The sequence below is a fragment of the Gymnoscopelus microlampas genome, assembly GCF_963454915.1.
Source record: "Gymnoscopelus microlampas genome assembly, chromosome: 19".
In the NCBI taxonomy this organism is placed as follows: Eukaryota; Metazoa; Chordata; class Actinopteri; order Myctophiformes; family Myctophidae; genus Gymnoscopelus; species Gymnoscopelus microlampas.
Genome location: NC_139956.1, coordinates 38,384,980 through 38,400,252, shown reverse-complemented (window position 1 = coordinate 38,400,252; position 15,273 = coordinate 38,384,980). Strand labels below are relative to the sequence as shown.

Genomic DNA, 15,273 nt, shown 5'->3' with positions numbered 1-15,273 from the left:
CTATTGGGAGGGTGTCCAAAGCTTGACGTTGATCGGTCCCACAATGCCATATTAGCTGTTCACAAACAAATGGAGGGACATTAGTGAAAACATAAGTCTCCAGCCTTCGGCCTTCAATCCTAGAGGAGATGATAATGTATTGAGGCTGGTATGGTTCTTTAAGATTTTTCAAGTTTTAATGAATGAGCATGTAAAATAATAAACTAACTGTGGCCCAGCTACCCAGGACCAGAGTTGAGCTGAGATCCAACTCAGGGGGGGGAGCAGTATCGGCCTGCAAAGAGGATGCTCATGGTGGGGTTGTGTCGGATGAAGAAGAGAAAGGGGTGGTCAGCCACGAAGCGGGTAGCGAACGAAGCGCACATGAAAACTGCAATTGCAGCAGTGGCTGCAGCTGCCTCAGTGCCCTCCTCGTTCACTTCCACAAAGGCCTTGTGCACCACCTTGGAGAGCACCAGGTCGTTGGCTGGAGACATGCCAGAGAAGTCACTCTGTGTGACGTCAAAGGCGTCCACCATGCCCATCTTGATCAAGATGTCTTTCATGTCATGTGTCGCCTCCATCTTGAAACGAGGCAGGCCCAGCTCAACCTCTCTGTGCTCCATCATGCCTGGATTGGTCCAGTCCACAAACTTTTCATAGGTTAGCTCCTTTTCTAGCTTCTCCAGGCCTGTCGTATCGTCTTCCATTTCAACGGGCAGAAAGATGAGCATGCTGAGGTCTTTCCCCTTGTAGGGCAGCTCCAGGACCTGACAGTTGACCTCTGGAATGAAGGCAAGAGGGAACGTAGTCTCCTGGTACATCATCTTCACCGGCATGCTTTCAGTCTTGCTAAGGCTGAACTGTTCATCCTTGGTGCAGTCCTCATCGAATGACTCCTCCCACTTGGCTTTGAAGTAGATGGCATTGACCAACACCAGTCTGGTATCTTCATCCACCAAACCTGGGGCAAGCAAGTCCTTGATTTTATCTTGTGTCTGTTTCTCCACCCAGCTGTTGATGTTCAGTCTGGCTCCTTCTGTGTTGCCAATGAAGTCCACAGGCTCCAGCTGTGCATCATAGTGCTTTCTGGTGGCACTTAAGAACTCCTCAACAAACTGGTAGGACTGCTCTCCATACAGGCGGCTGGCCAGGCTGAGGGCATAGGACTTCCCTGACTTGTTCAGGTCATTCATAAGCTTGGAAAGGTCCATGTGGACGTCATCCTTAAAGTGCATGACCTCTGACATCTGTGTGGCTGTGTTACCACGGGCCCCCAGCAGCACCATGGCCAGAGCAGAGGAGATGCTGATAGGAGAGTAGAACACATTGCCAGTGTTGTTATTGTCTGACAGCTGTTTGAACAGAGACAGGGAAAATGTGTTGCAGGCCGCTGACAGGGTCGTTGTGGATGGCATTGTGATCAATGTTGTGACCAATGTCTTTTACTGTAACAACTTTTATGCTGATCTGCTGGACGCTCGCATCATCACTGTGATGTCACTATGATGTCACTATGATGTCACTATGACGCCAGCCATGTTCTGTGTCAGTCTTGCCCAAACATGCCCTTGCCCAAATATGGAATTATATTACCTTTTTTTCTGTTACTGTCTACTTTTCTTAGTCTTTGACCAACCAACCACAAATCATGTATGTAACTATACTAGAAGTTCGGGCCGCTACGCGGCCCGAACGTCTAGCGTGACGCGTCGTTCACTTTGCAGTGCCACCTTACAGGCACCTCACAGTGTGAGAGAGAGTTTTGTGCTCTCCTAAATCCACGGCAGGCTTTGAAAGTACCCACTTCAGAAAGAGGTGACGTGCATCACCTCTCCAATGACCAAAACCCACTATGGAAGCCGTCGAACTGGTGCGATCTGACGGCATCCTAGAATTTATAGGTAGGATGTGATGTCATGCGTGATGTCATGCTGTCGTGAGATTACGTCACACTGGCGTTGTGTCCATATTCGGAGTGATGCAACGTACATACAACATACTGACAAACATACATACTGACAAACATACTGACAACCGACATGGCGCAGGATTCAAATTGTATATATATACTAGAAGTTCGGGCCGCGTCTAGCGTGACGCGTCGTTCACTTTGCAGTGCCACCTTACAGGCACCTCACAGTGTGAGAGAGAGTTTTGTGCTCTCCTAAATTGAAAGTACCCACTTCAGAAAGAGGTGACGTGCATCACCTCTCCAATGACCAAAACCCACTTTGTGATTACTCAGACCTGGTATGGCAGACCTGTGGGGAGTGTGCAGTGGTGTACAATGTGAAAAGATAGTTGAAATCGCAGGAGATGAAGTTAGCAGTTTATTTGTGTAAAGGGTCGTCGGCGTGGGTTGTGTTGAGGATGGAAGCCGTCGAACTGGTGCCTCCTACCTATTTATAGGTAGGATGTGATGTCATGCTGTCGTGAGATTACGTCACACTGGCGTGTCTCATCGTGATGTCACGACCGTGATGTCATATGACGTCACACTGGCCACATACAACGTTCGTACATACAGACAACCGACATGGCGCAGGATTCAAATTGTATATATAGATAGATGTGGTCTGTTATTGAGCTGGCCAGTAAATGGTTGAAAACTCCACCTTGTCTTATTTGTTTTGATCTGATCGACACCTACAGATGTGCCACTTCAAAACTTCACACGTTACTGTTCTTTCCCTGATAGTGCCCTGAAAATGCATTTTTTTTCCTCCCTTTTCTGCCCTTAAAATGCACTGTTTTGCCCCTGAAAAGAAGTTGTCACTACACACCCCCGTTTTTCCCTTCAACAGACATCCATATACATGAGAACAAAAGAATGTGTGTTGAACAAGGTGTCAGACTCATTATGAGGCGAAAGGTGATTTGACCAGTTGCTCAAATTAATTAGCATCATAAAAGCAGTGATCATCAAAATAATTCAGCATTTTAAATGCCCTTCTTTGTCCCTCTTATTGCCCTGGGAATCCCCTGAAAATGTACTGTCTTGGCGATGGCAGGACATGTGAAGTTTTGAAGTGGCACATCTGTAATGGGACTGCGGTTGGGGTGATGAAAGAAAATAGGCCTATTCCTAATCAGGTTGCATAGCTATTCAGGCCTGCTGGGAGTGTGCGTGCAAGGCTGGGAAGCCTCTCAGAAACACACCTTTTGTGTAAAATAAAACATTTTCAGGGTTAGGGAAAACCCGGTCCGCTCTTCTGTGAGCAGCTAATCTCTGGCACTGTTGGCCCGGTCGCTGCGAAACTGTGCACACACACTCACTGGATGCCAAAGCCGAACCCCCTGAATGTTTCAAATTGGCCTGTTGTAGCGCCACTAGGAGGCAGATTTTTGCACAAATATTTTGTCCAAACATTACCCAAATCGGTACACAGTAGCTCTATAGTCATGTGATCAACACGGATCTGTCCGATTTTCCATATTCCATCCTGATGGAGGATCCAGTGGAGTTAGGGTTTTTTTAATACACGTTTTAATACTTTTCATTGTTTCAATATTTGTTGAACCCACACACAGACGTAAAGCGTGATCAATAGCACTGATTTATAAAAATATATATATTTAAAGTTGAAAAATAGAGATACCATATAGTTGTTTTTTGCCCGACAGTGACACATATATCACACTGGGCCACAGGACAACCCAATCACAACTGTTGTAAACACCAGTGGTTTTCAATCATTTTGGGCTCAGCAGGGCACCACTATACATACTGTAGTTGTTTTAACAACACCACCCCCAAATGATGTGTTAATTGTCCCTCTAGCAGCATTATGTATTACATATTTTACTACACCGATTCATAAGATCATTATAATGATTAATACTATTCTTATTCTCTATTATTCATTTTGTGAATTCAATCTCTTAAAATATTCAGTCTTTGGACTTGGAATGGCTAATTTGGTCCTAATGTTATCAAATATTCTGCGGCATCCCTAGACCGGTGTCACAGCACCCACTTTGGTATACACACCTCTAGAACACAATAGTCGACCGGACGATGCAAAGAGCTACTCATACTCATCCTAGAAAACACTTCTGTAGACGCTACAGTATGATATGGTCATCTAGCCTACTCTGGCTCTATAGCTAATAATATATTAGTGACAAAATATAATCTGGGTCATTCTGAACATCTAAACCAATGGCAATAGTTATTTACTCAAAAGCAATTTGAAAAAAAGTTTGGTTTAGTTTATTGCGAATAGACAAAGAAACAAGAGACAGTGCCTTTCTGGGAAATAAGACATTTAAGTTAAACTCAGCTGCCCGCCTGCTCACCAGTACCCGCTCCAGAGACCAGTCCTCCACGACTTCCACTGGCTGCTTGTGTGATGCCCCATATATTAGTCTGGGTGGTTGTGGGTGTGATGCTTTGGATTAACTCTTGCCCTATAGGGAAGCAGGGTGGGGCTGATTACCAATTGGAAAGCACCTGGGCCCGGTGCCTCCAGGAGGCTATAAAAGCCCTGCCATGGCCAGTGTCTAGAAGAAGCTGAGAGAAGCAGACCTCCACCAGCTCCAACCCCCCTATTCTACATGCCCTTATTATTATGATTATGTTCTTTCTTTCCATCCACACACCTCGCACCACACCATGTTTCATACATCCACATCTACACTACTGATTACTGACTACACACCTCATATGATTCTTTCTATGATCTGTGTATCCCTCCTTAGTTTCTTGTCATTAGTTCTTGTTTAATAAATATGTATTTGATTTACAACTTAAACCTGGTCTCCTCCCCGATGTTTGTCGCGGCCTAGAGCCAAGCTGTGACACTTGTCAAACAAAGAATCCACTTTAAGATTAAAAGCTCATTGTGAGCTTGTAGATCGGCTAATTTTCAAATGGCCGAAATGTATATAGGGCTGAAGTGGTTACTGTATGTTTTGTAATAATAGTCAAAATCTACAATGTAACTAGTAACTAAAGTTTTCAAATAATTGTAGTGGAGTAAAAGTACAACATTTGCCTCTGAGATGTAGTGGAGTAGAAGTAAAAGGACAAAAAATGGAAATACTCCAGTACAGTAAAAAAATAAATCCTCAAAAGTGTATTTAAGTACAGTACTTGAGTAAATGTACTTAATTACTTTACACCGCTGCTAAATAAAACTAAAATATTTGGAGGGCTGAAGATGAGAGTTGTTAACCAGCTGAAGAAACATACAGCTGACAGCGTTCATTAGGCCTTCGAAATCAGGTGTGGGGGGGGGGAAAGACCTGTGTGTATTTAGAAAATAACTACAGTGTTAATTTAAGGCAGATGTTTAATGATACATTTAAGACCTTCTTTCAATGATGAAAAGGTGTTATTTCAGAGGATCTCCCGTTGACTTAAACCCAGTGCTTGTGAGCCATACAGCGCATGTTCCTCATTCATTCTCTGGAGCATGCAAATTGTTTTATTTTGCTATCGTGTTGTTGTGTTATTGTGTTGTCAGCACCATTGTTATAATATTGTTATGATATAAAAGGTAAGGTGGAACTGCAATGTGTTGTTTTCAGTATTTTCAAATGTCAAAATTAGCATGTTTATAGTGAGGGCAGAACAACCCAAGATGAAAGAGGAAGAGGCATAGAAATGAAACATTCAACCTCACCTCAGCCATTCCGGCCTGGCAAAGATAAAGAAATCAAATAAACATTTAGGAGTTAAGGTTTAGGGATTAGAGATAGAGTTATGGCTGACTTAGTTGCACGCTGGTGACATGCACCGAAAGATTGCTGATCTTCAAGCTCACAAGCTCACTGTGGGCGTGTAAATCTGCTATTTTTGAACTTTAGGCTCACTGTTAAAATAGCAAAAAGAAAAATAGCATTCATAAAATCTTAAAATGTTGATGTCCTGAAGTAGTAATACAAAAGCGTGCGTGCGTGCATGTACAATATACTGTGGGTGCTGTAAAAGATAAAACAGCCAAATCAAAGATTTGGAGTGCTGAAGATGGGAGTTGTTAACCAGCTGAAAAGAAGAACAGCTTACAGCGCTCATTAGAGTCTAATGATTAGACCTAATGGTTTTATTTCGAAATCAGGGGGAAAGAAAACCTTTGTGTATTTAGCAAATAACTACATTGTTAATTTAAGGCAGGTGTTTAATGATACATTTAAGACCTTCTTTCCATGATGAAAAGGTGTTCTTTTCCAATCTGACCGATTTAGAGACTTTGTAGTGGATTATCTTTTCTCATGAAGCTCTGAGAAAGTTCCCCTTCCATGACTTTTCCTAAATAATCGATTCAAATCATCACTGTTTTTTTTCTTCGTCTGAAACGTCTTCTAAATATGAAATTAGCTATCTCTGACGTTATTTTTCGGTTATTTTGACCGCTCTTACCCTTTCTACCCCATGCAGAGAGCTCTTCACACCTCCAGACTACCTGGAGACCGTCATTGTTCTAGTTAATGGATCATTTGCATTTCACTGTCAGCTAGGAACCTGGCATATTGCTATATTTGATCACCAACATGTTACTAATTATAGAGAATGTGAAATTATTGTAATCGGTTGTTTATTCGCAATGGATGAATTGTGCGTGGTTCGAACGTGTCTCTCTCTCTCTCTCTCTCTCTCTCTCTCTCTCTCTCTCTCTCTCTCTCTCTCTCTCTCTCTCTCTCTCTCTTTCTCTCTCTCTCACAAACACACACACAGTGTTTTTGGGCTTGTTTTTCTATGAAGTCTAAAGATAAAAACATTGCTCTCCGTCCATTGTATAAAGTTGTGCGGACAACAACTTGCTTGCTTTGAAACATCAGGGCATCTCTCTCTCACACACACTCACATACACACACAGACAGACAGACAGACAGACAGACAGACAAAACGCATGCAGGCAAATGTTCATAGACCTTGCTGCTTATTTCTCTCGCAATCTGGCAACACTAACGAAAGGGAGTGAGTAGAATTATCAGTGTTGATGACTCCTTCCGGCACCATTGTATTAATATTGTTATGATATATATAAAAGGTAAAGCGGAACTGCAATGTGTTGTTTTCAGTATTTTTAAATATCAACATTAGCATGTTTATAGTGAGGGCAGAACAACCCAAGATGAAAGAGGAAGAGAGGCATAGAAATGAAACAATCAACCTCATCTCAGCCGTTCCCGGCCTGGCGAAGATAAAAACATCAAAAAAAGTCCACCCAAAAAAAAAAGGAAATGCAAAAGCAAAGAAGGAACTGCAATGTGTTGTCTTCAGTATTTTCAAAAGTCAAAATTAGCATTATTTTAACAAACCAAAATAAAAGAGGAAGAGAGGCAAAGAAATAAAAGAAAGACCAACATTCTCACTAGTTCAGTGTGTTGTGAAGAGCTGGACCAGATACAATACCTGCAAGAAGAATTCAAGTCATAAAGAAAAGGAAATGGCTGTGGTGAGGAATCGTGAAAACGTTGAGGAAGATTATTACGATAACTTTGATATAGCAAAAATAATTCAAGTAATGACTGTAGAAGGCCATTATGAAAACCCTAACCTCCAACAGGTAGACGATGTTGTTAACAAGATGGAGGCAGATCTACAGAAGTTACTGCACTCTGGTAAGAGAAGTTACTAAAGCTAAATATCACAAAAATAAATGAATATGTTTTAACTGTTAAACAAAAAGTGCAAAGATTTCAAATGATCTCTCTTTGCTTTTCTCACTGTGGGTGCATGCGTGCGTGCGTGCGTGCGTGCGTGCGTGCGTGTGTCCTCCAGACATAAGACGGTACAAGGGGGTTGGAGTCGGTGTTGGATTGCTTTGTGCTGTTCTAGCTCTCCTCAACATTGCTGTCCCACTCTATCTCTGTAAGTCATGTTTCATAACAATATATTTAAAATGTTTGATCTATGGCGATCCAACGTGTTGTTTCAATAAACTAGCAGAGATGGTACCTCATAACATATATATTATTAGCTGTAATAGTTTTAGTAGCAGCAACAAAAGGAATTTATTATTAAGGTGTCTTTCAATAATGGATCTGTCATTATACAGATCATTCCAACATGGTGGAGAAACAACAACTTCTGACCAGTTTTGACGAGTTACAGAACAGACATAACAACCTGACTGACCAACTCACCGAACAGGAGGAAGGTGTGTGTGTGCCTGCGAGGGTATTACTGATGAGTTCTATAGCAAAAGCAATTTATTTGTATGTATTATCCGTCTGTCTATCCTTCGGTCTGTCCATCCTCATCCTTTTTTCTCCTTAGTAAGATGACCAAATAATCAATCTGAGCTTGCACATGAGCATTGACTTTTGCCATATATACGCTGTTTATTAGCATTTTCACCACAGGGTCTGTAGTCGCAGTCCCATAGCTTGGATGAATGGCAAAGCCATGCAGATCTATGGGATCTGTAGTTACAGTCCTAGCTTGGAGGGATGGCGGGTGGAAATACATGTATGGACTAGTATCTTGGAATGGTACAACAACAAATAAATTGATAAAAGATGTGTTTCTGTTTACAGTAACTGTTGAAACTGGCTCATTATTGCAGATTATGTTTGTTTTAGGATTTCCTGATTTTGTTAGTTTAGTTGTTGTTGTTGTTGTTGTTGTTGTTGTTGTTGTTGTTGTTGTTGTTGTTGTTGTTGTTGTTGTTGTTGTTGCTGCTGCTTTCAAACGGTTGACTTCAAGTGTCTGTTGTATTTTCAGGAGAGAAAGCAGTTGTCAAGGAGTGTGTATGTCGAAATGACTGGATTCAATGGAATGGACACTGTTACGGATTTGAAGAGGCTCATATGGCTTGGGCTGATGCAGAGGTAGAATAAATAAACACATGATTGCATCTTGTATTGTATTTCTATATGCATCTATGTATTATGTAATTTGAACAATATTATTCTGTTTATATTGTTCTGTAGAAAACCTGTTTGTCTCAGGGTGGAAACCTAGCATCCATTCACAGCAAAACAGAACACACATTCATTCAAGACCTGATACGTTCCAAAACTGGTGCAATGGATCGATCGTGGATCGGTGTCTATGATGCAACAGGCACGGTAAGGAACATTAACCCTTATAAACTGTGTCTGATAAAACGTTACCTTATACTACACTGACACATGATACACTACACACTGTACCTGTATGTCAACATACAGTGAGTTGTTAAATGGTTACATTTTATATTGACATTTATGAGGTTGTATTGTCATCTAGAATGGTGGTTGGCTGTGGAGTGACGGTCATCGCCCAATGACCTTCACAGACTGGGGGGGGGGAGAACCTAACAACTGGAATGGAGGAGAACAGAACTGCATGCTTGTGAACTGGTCAGGTACGTAAGTAACAATCTTTTAACAAAATGTTTGTTTTAACAACAAAGTATAATAAGAATAAGAGTAATCACAAACATCACCTTTAAGTAATAACGCAATATGATAATTAATGTGTTTGTTCAACTTTCTCTTTCTCTTTATATAACAGGTGCACACCTGTGGGATGATGAGTACTGCCGTTACGAATTTCCCTCTGTTTGCAAAAAAACAGCTGAGAGTGTTGAATAACGTGGAGATTATGCACGCACGCACGCACAAACACTTTAACCACATAAAATCTTTGTGTGTGTGTGTGTGTGTGTGTGTGTGTGTGTGTGTGTGTTTGTGTGTGTGTGTGTGTGTGTGTGTGTGTGTGTGTGTGTGTGTGTGTGTGTGTGTGTGTGTGTGTGTGTGTGTGTGTGTGTGTGTGTGTGTGTGTGTGTGTGTGTGTGTGTGTGTGACTCCTAATATCTATGCCCTGCAAAGCCAAACTGCAGTTACTACACAAAATAATCTAATCTGGTCTGTATAAGTGATATTGCACTAATTCATACAGTAATTGTTTATCTCCCAAAAGCATGAATAAATAAGCCAATGTGTCCAAAAATTTAGTTACTGCACAAATTGTAACGCTACTGAAGGAATGAAGAGACAAGTGACATTAACAGCAGATGGACAGTGACTCTCAGGTGTTGTGGTGATAATGAGAGGAACGTGAATGGAATGGATGGTTTGATTTAAGCAGCACATAACTTGCTTCAATGTCTTTACTTGCATCAATAAAATAAATAAATAGAAATCATTTAAATAATTCATTCCGAGTCATTCAGAGATAACCTCTGCTTTTTATGCTGCTCCGCCGTCATGTCCACCTACAACAATATACAGTATGCTGACACTGAGCTGTCAGATAAGCTCAGACGGGGGAGGTGATAGAGGTACTACCCTGTCAAGAGGCAAGCACAATCAACTCCAACACCACTGGAGTTGGACTTAAAGGCTCACTGAGCTCTTTCTGCCCACAGGACAACAGCGTTCCCCTGTAGTGAGCCTATAAGCTCAAGGACAAAGACCCCTGCTATTTTGATCCACCTCCCCTTTTCCCTAAACATTATTTAATAAAGACACTTTCTGTTTTTCAAACTGACTGTGTCACACTCCCAATAATTGACAATCATGAGATCTAATTGTAGAAAATAATGCATGTTTGTGAATGGCCCATATGACAATAACACACTACTGTGAATTCTGAAAATAGATTATTTATCATGTACATTTTATTTTACGCTAGTGAACATTTATGCAGTGATTCTTTTTTTTCTCTCAACATGTTACCAGATACACCAAATTAAAGGCCATGAGCCGCAGTAGAGTATGTATACAGCTCATAGGCATGAATGAATATACTTTTACTATTATATTTCACTTTGAATCTTTTGCTGTTTGATATTTCATTCATCATTGAATATACAATATATTGTATTGGACTTTTTTTTTTATTGTACGACCTATGGTTCAAGTTTAAGAGTTATTGGCCAAAATATGAAGGTTCCTGTTATAGCGCCACCCACCATGAGGCTGATTTAAATAATTTGGGTTAGAGGTTCTTCCTTGAATTATTGGGAGTGTGTCCAATGTTTGACGTTGATTGGTCCCACAATGCCATATTAGCTGTTCACAAACAAATGGACGGACATTAGTGAAAACATAAGTCTCCAGCCTTCGGCCTGCAATCCTAGAGGAGATGATAATGTATTGAGGCTGGTATGGTTCTTTACGATTTTTCAAGTTTTAATGAATGAGCATGTAAAACAATAAACTAACTGTGGTCCAGGTACCCAGGACCAGAGTTGAGCTGAGATCCAACTCAGGGTGGGGAGCAGTATCGGCCTGCAAAAAGGATGCTCATGGTGGGGTTGTGTCGGATGAAGAAGAGGAAGGGGTGGTCAGCAACGAAGCGGGTAGCGAACGAAGCGCACATGGTAACTGCAATTGCAGCAGTGGCACCAGCTGCCTCAGTGCCCTCCTCGTTCACTTCCACAAAGGCCTTGTGCACCACCTGGGAGAGCACCAGGTTGTTGGCCGTAGACATGCCGGAAAAGTCACTCTGTGTGACGTCAAAGGCGTCCACCATGCCCATCTTGATCAAGATGTCTTTCATGTCATATGTCACCTCCATCTTGAAACGAGGCAGGCCCAGCTGAACCTTTCTCTGCTTCATCATGCCTGGATTGGTCGAATCCACAAACTTTTCATAGGTTAGCTCCTTTTCTAGCTTCTCCAGGCCGGTCGTATCGTCCTCCATCTCAACAGGCAGAAAGATAAGCATGCTGAGGTCTTTCCCCTTGTAGGGCAGCTCCAGGACCTGACAGTTGACCTCAGGAATGAAGGCAAGAGGGAACCTATCCTCCTGGTGCATCATCTTCACTGGCTTGCTTTCAGTCTTGCTAAGGCTGAACTGTTCATCCCTGGTGCAGTCCTCATCGAATGACTCCTCCCACTTGGCTTTGAAGTAGATGGCATTGACCAACACCAGTCTGTTTTTTTCATCCACCAAACCTGGGGCAAGCACGTCCTTGATTTTATCTTGTGTCTGTTTCTCCACCCAGCTGTTGATGTTCAGCCTGGCTCCTTCTGCGTTGCCAATGAAGTCCACACTCTCCAGCTGTGCATCATAGTGCTTTCTGGTGGCACTTAAAAACTCCTCAACAAACTGGTAGGACTGCTCTCCATACAGGCGGTTGGCAAGGCTGAGGGCGTAGGACTTCCCTGACTTGTTCAGGTCATTCATAAGCTTAGAAAAGTCCATGTGGACGTCATCCTTAAAGTGCATGACCTCTGACATCTGTGTGGCTGTGTTACCACGGGCCCCCAGCAGCACCATGGCCAGAGCAGAGGAGATGCTGATAGGAGAGTAGAACACATTGCCAGTGTTGTTATTGTCTGACAGCTGTTTGAACAGAGACAGAGAAAATGTGTTGCAGGCCGCTGACAGGGGCGTTGGTGATGGCATTGCGATCAATGTTGTGACCAATATCCTATAGTGTAACGACGTTGGACCAATGTCTAAGTGTTACAACTTCTTAACCAATATCCAAATGTCCAGCGAGAACGTACTGCTCTCAACAATGCTGTGCGGTGCAGTTTTATGCTGCTCTGCTTGGACGCTCGCATCATCACTATGATGTCACCATGATGTCAGCCATGTTCCTTGTCAGTCTTGCCCAAACATGCCATTGCCCAAATGGAATTCTAATACCTTTCATACTTTTTTCATACTTGATTTTTTCACAGGGGCCTGTATAGCGCCACCAGGAGGCCGATTTGTGCAAAACTATTTTTTTGACAGTACTACTACAGATTTTGTCCAAAAATCCCGCAAATCGGTACACAGTATCTCTATAGTCATTAAACGAAACGGGTCTTTCAGATTTCTCATATTCCATCCTGATTGGCTAAAAATGTCTTCCAAAGTTTGCAGGAGTGCTCCGTTTTGAACAAAATGCCTCAAATCATGAACACAGCATGCAATTTCCGTGAAATGCCGAGGAAGAACTACCATTTGAACATTTTCAAATCAGCCTCATGGTGGCGCTATAACAGGCCGATTCGTGTTTTTTTACCTATAATTGCACCGATCTGTGTAAAACTTTGTATGCACACTCCCGGTCAAGGAAAAACCTTTGCCCTGCATTTTTCACATCTGCCTTTTATAGCGCCACCAGGAGGCCGACTTATGTAAAACACATTTTTTTATACTACTCCTTCCAATTTTATCCAAATTTCACGCAAATCGGTACACATGATCTCTATAGTCATGTGATCACGACGGATGTGTTTGATTTTTGAGTGGTGCCAACCACTCCTACATTTGACTTTGTCCGTGTGTCCGTATGTCCGTCCGTCCGTATGTCCGTGTGTCCGTATGTCCGTCCGTCCGTATGTTTGAGCACGGCTGATTGGTCAAGCTTCACGTGACACGTGACAATATGTTGTCACGTGTCACGTGTCACATTGTTGCTGATTGTTGTGGATGCAACCAGTTACACTTTCAAAGGCACCACTCTCTTCTCACTGGGTGTGATTTTTAGCGGCGCTAGCCGCTCTATACCTGACTTTGTCCGTGTGCGTCAACGTTCTGATTGGTCAGGTGCATCAACAAAGTGATTGGTCAAGCTTCACGTGACACATGGCTATAAACACATTATAAACACATATCGATGACAAAATGTATCAAAGGCGCCGCTACCTTCACACAGGGTGTGATTTTTGGGGCGGTGTAGCCGCCCCCTAAAAGTGAGTTTTGGACACTGACCAATCCTGCACCGTGATTGGCCAATAGTCTACAACGCATTGTATACCCCCTAACCCTTCCATTGTTAATGCAAATCGATACTTTAGCAAAGTCAGCCAATCACATTACAGCTAGTGTCATCACCACTAACTGTAATGTGATTGGCTGACTTTGCAAATCCAGGACTGTGATTGGCTAGCGAAACACATGACACATGTGAAGCCATATGAATAGCAGTATGGACTTTAAAAAAAGTCATTCATCCTTTTTTTAAAGTGAGTCATGTTGTGATGACCACACACCGCCCACTTCACACTGGGTGTGACTTTTATATTCCATACTGATTGGCTAAGATTGACATCTAAAGTTTGCATTATTGGCTTGTTTTGAACAAAATTCTGCAAATCATGAACGCACCTGTCAGGATCCTTGTATCTTGCTTATAATTTCCTGTTATCCTTGTACTTTTATTGTGTAGTATTGTTCCTAGTGTTTCCTGTCTGCCCTAGTGTTTGCTACCTGTCTTGTCTCTCCGACCTGTGATTACTTGTTTCTCCACCTGTGTCCTGTTATCTCCCAGCCAATCCCTGTGTTGATTGTAGTTATGTTTCACCTGTGTCTTGTTAGTCTGTGTCTATTTAAACCTCCCTGTGTTCAGTGTTCCCTTGTCAGATTATAGTTCATGTCATGGTGTGTCCTGTTGTATGTCCTACCCTAAAGTCAGTTTGTATGCTGAGTTTATGAATACATCTTCATTGAACCTTCTCTGCCTGCCTGGTTCTGCACTTGGGTCCAAAACTTGTCTCATATCGTGACAGCACCGTCCAATTTGCACACACATTCACACTATGTTGAGGAACTAATGCCACCCTTTTAACATTGGACTATTATAGCGCCACCAGGAGGCCACAATAGCCTACCTGACCTGGCGGAGACCTGTGCTCCGAGGAGCACTTTTTCTAGTTTTCTATCAATTGCACACCCCATGAAGCCTTGAATTCATGGATTTGTTTTTGTTGCATTCCTAAGCTAATAATTTGATTCCCATGTCCTACCAGCTAATGTATCCGGTAGGAGACACAAAGTAGATTATTTGTGTCTCCTACCGGAAATACACACGGTCATCAAATTATTGGCTTAGGAATGCAACAAAATCCAAAATGAATCCATGAATTCAAGCCATCGTGGGGTGTGCAATTGATATAAAATAAGCCATTTTTTGGGTGAGCTCCTCCTTTAAGTAAAACACTTGAGCACTTTTTCCACCACTGGTTGTAGTTGATACTGTGCAAGCCTGCACGCGATTAGCCTTGTTTGGCTGCACGTTGTAAGCGTCTTCAAGTCATGTCAGCCACCACATGTTTTGCTTTCTAATCTGTTGCTGTACTTTTAGCCAGGTAAGCCTATAGCGGCCCTAATCCTCTGGAGGAAGAGAGAGAGAGCAGAGAGGGAAAGGAGAGGAGGACAGGACAGCAGAATCACTGGGAGTGCTACAGATGAAAGTGGGAATAGAAGGATATTATAATCAACCACTCTGGCTTGAATTTTCTTTTTCTTTCTTAATTCAAGAGAACCAGGTAAGCCAAATAAAATGAAATAACCATACTTACCTTAAAGGAGTGGTTCACACAAATAATTACTTATTTTCTACCAATTACACACCCCATGAAGCATTGAATTCATGGATATTTGTTTTGTTTTTGTCACATTCCTGAGCC

The 15,273-nt window shown here is 42.2% G+C and overlaps 2 protein-coding genes and 1 pseudogene across 4 annotated transcripts in view; 1 reads left to right on the top strand and 2 right to left on the bottom strand.

Annotated features, from left to right (window-relative positions):
- The window catches only part of LOC311035115, a 9,095-nt pseudogene extending 7,698 nt beyond the window's left edge, over positions 1-1,397 (bottom strand). The window contains exon 1 of the transcript in view: positions 255-1,397. The product of the transcript in view is annotated as an uncharacterized misc_RNA (transcript). The remainder of the gene's footprint in view (positions 1-254) is intronic.
- Positions 1-10,061, top strand: part of LOC311034698 (ladderlectin-like) — a 21,511-nt gene extending 11,450 nt beyond the window's left edge. Inside the window, exons 5-8 of one of the 2 annotated variants that reach the window (XM_084042654.1) lie at positions 8,657-8,763; positions 8,866-9,003; positions 9,164-9,281; positions 9,431-10,061. In XM_084042654.1, coding sequence (XP_083898780.1) covers positions 8,657-8,763; positions 8,866-9,003; positions 9,164-9,281; positions 9,431-9,510 — 443 coding nt within the window. In that variant the 3' untranslated portion in view covers positions 9,511-10,061. Of the gene's footprint in view, positions 1-8,656; positions 8,764-8,865; positions 9,004-9,163; positions 9,286-9,430 lie in introns of both variants that reach the window. The other variant, XM_084042655.1, reaches the window with a different exon arrangement.
- A 1,067-nt stretch (positions 10,062-11,128) lies between these two features.
- On the bottom strand, positions 11,129-12,274 carry LOC311035114 (leukocyte elastase inhibitor-like; the record flags this gene model as incomplete). The annotated part of the gene is made up of 1 exon (XM_084043194.1): positions 11,129-12,274. One exon carries the CDS (start codon positions 12,272-12,274, stop codon positions 11,129-11,131), a length of 1,146 nt encoding a protein of 381 aa, XP_083899320.1.
- Between the last annotated feature and the right edge of the window lie 2,999 nt (positions 12,275-15,273).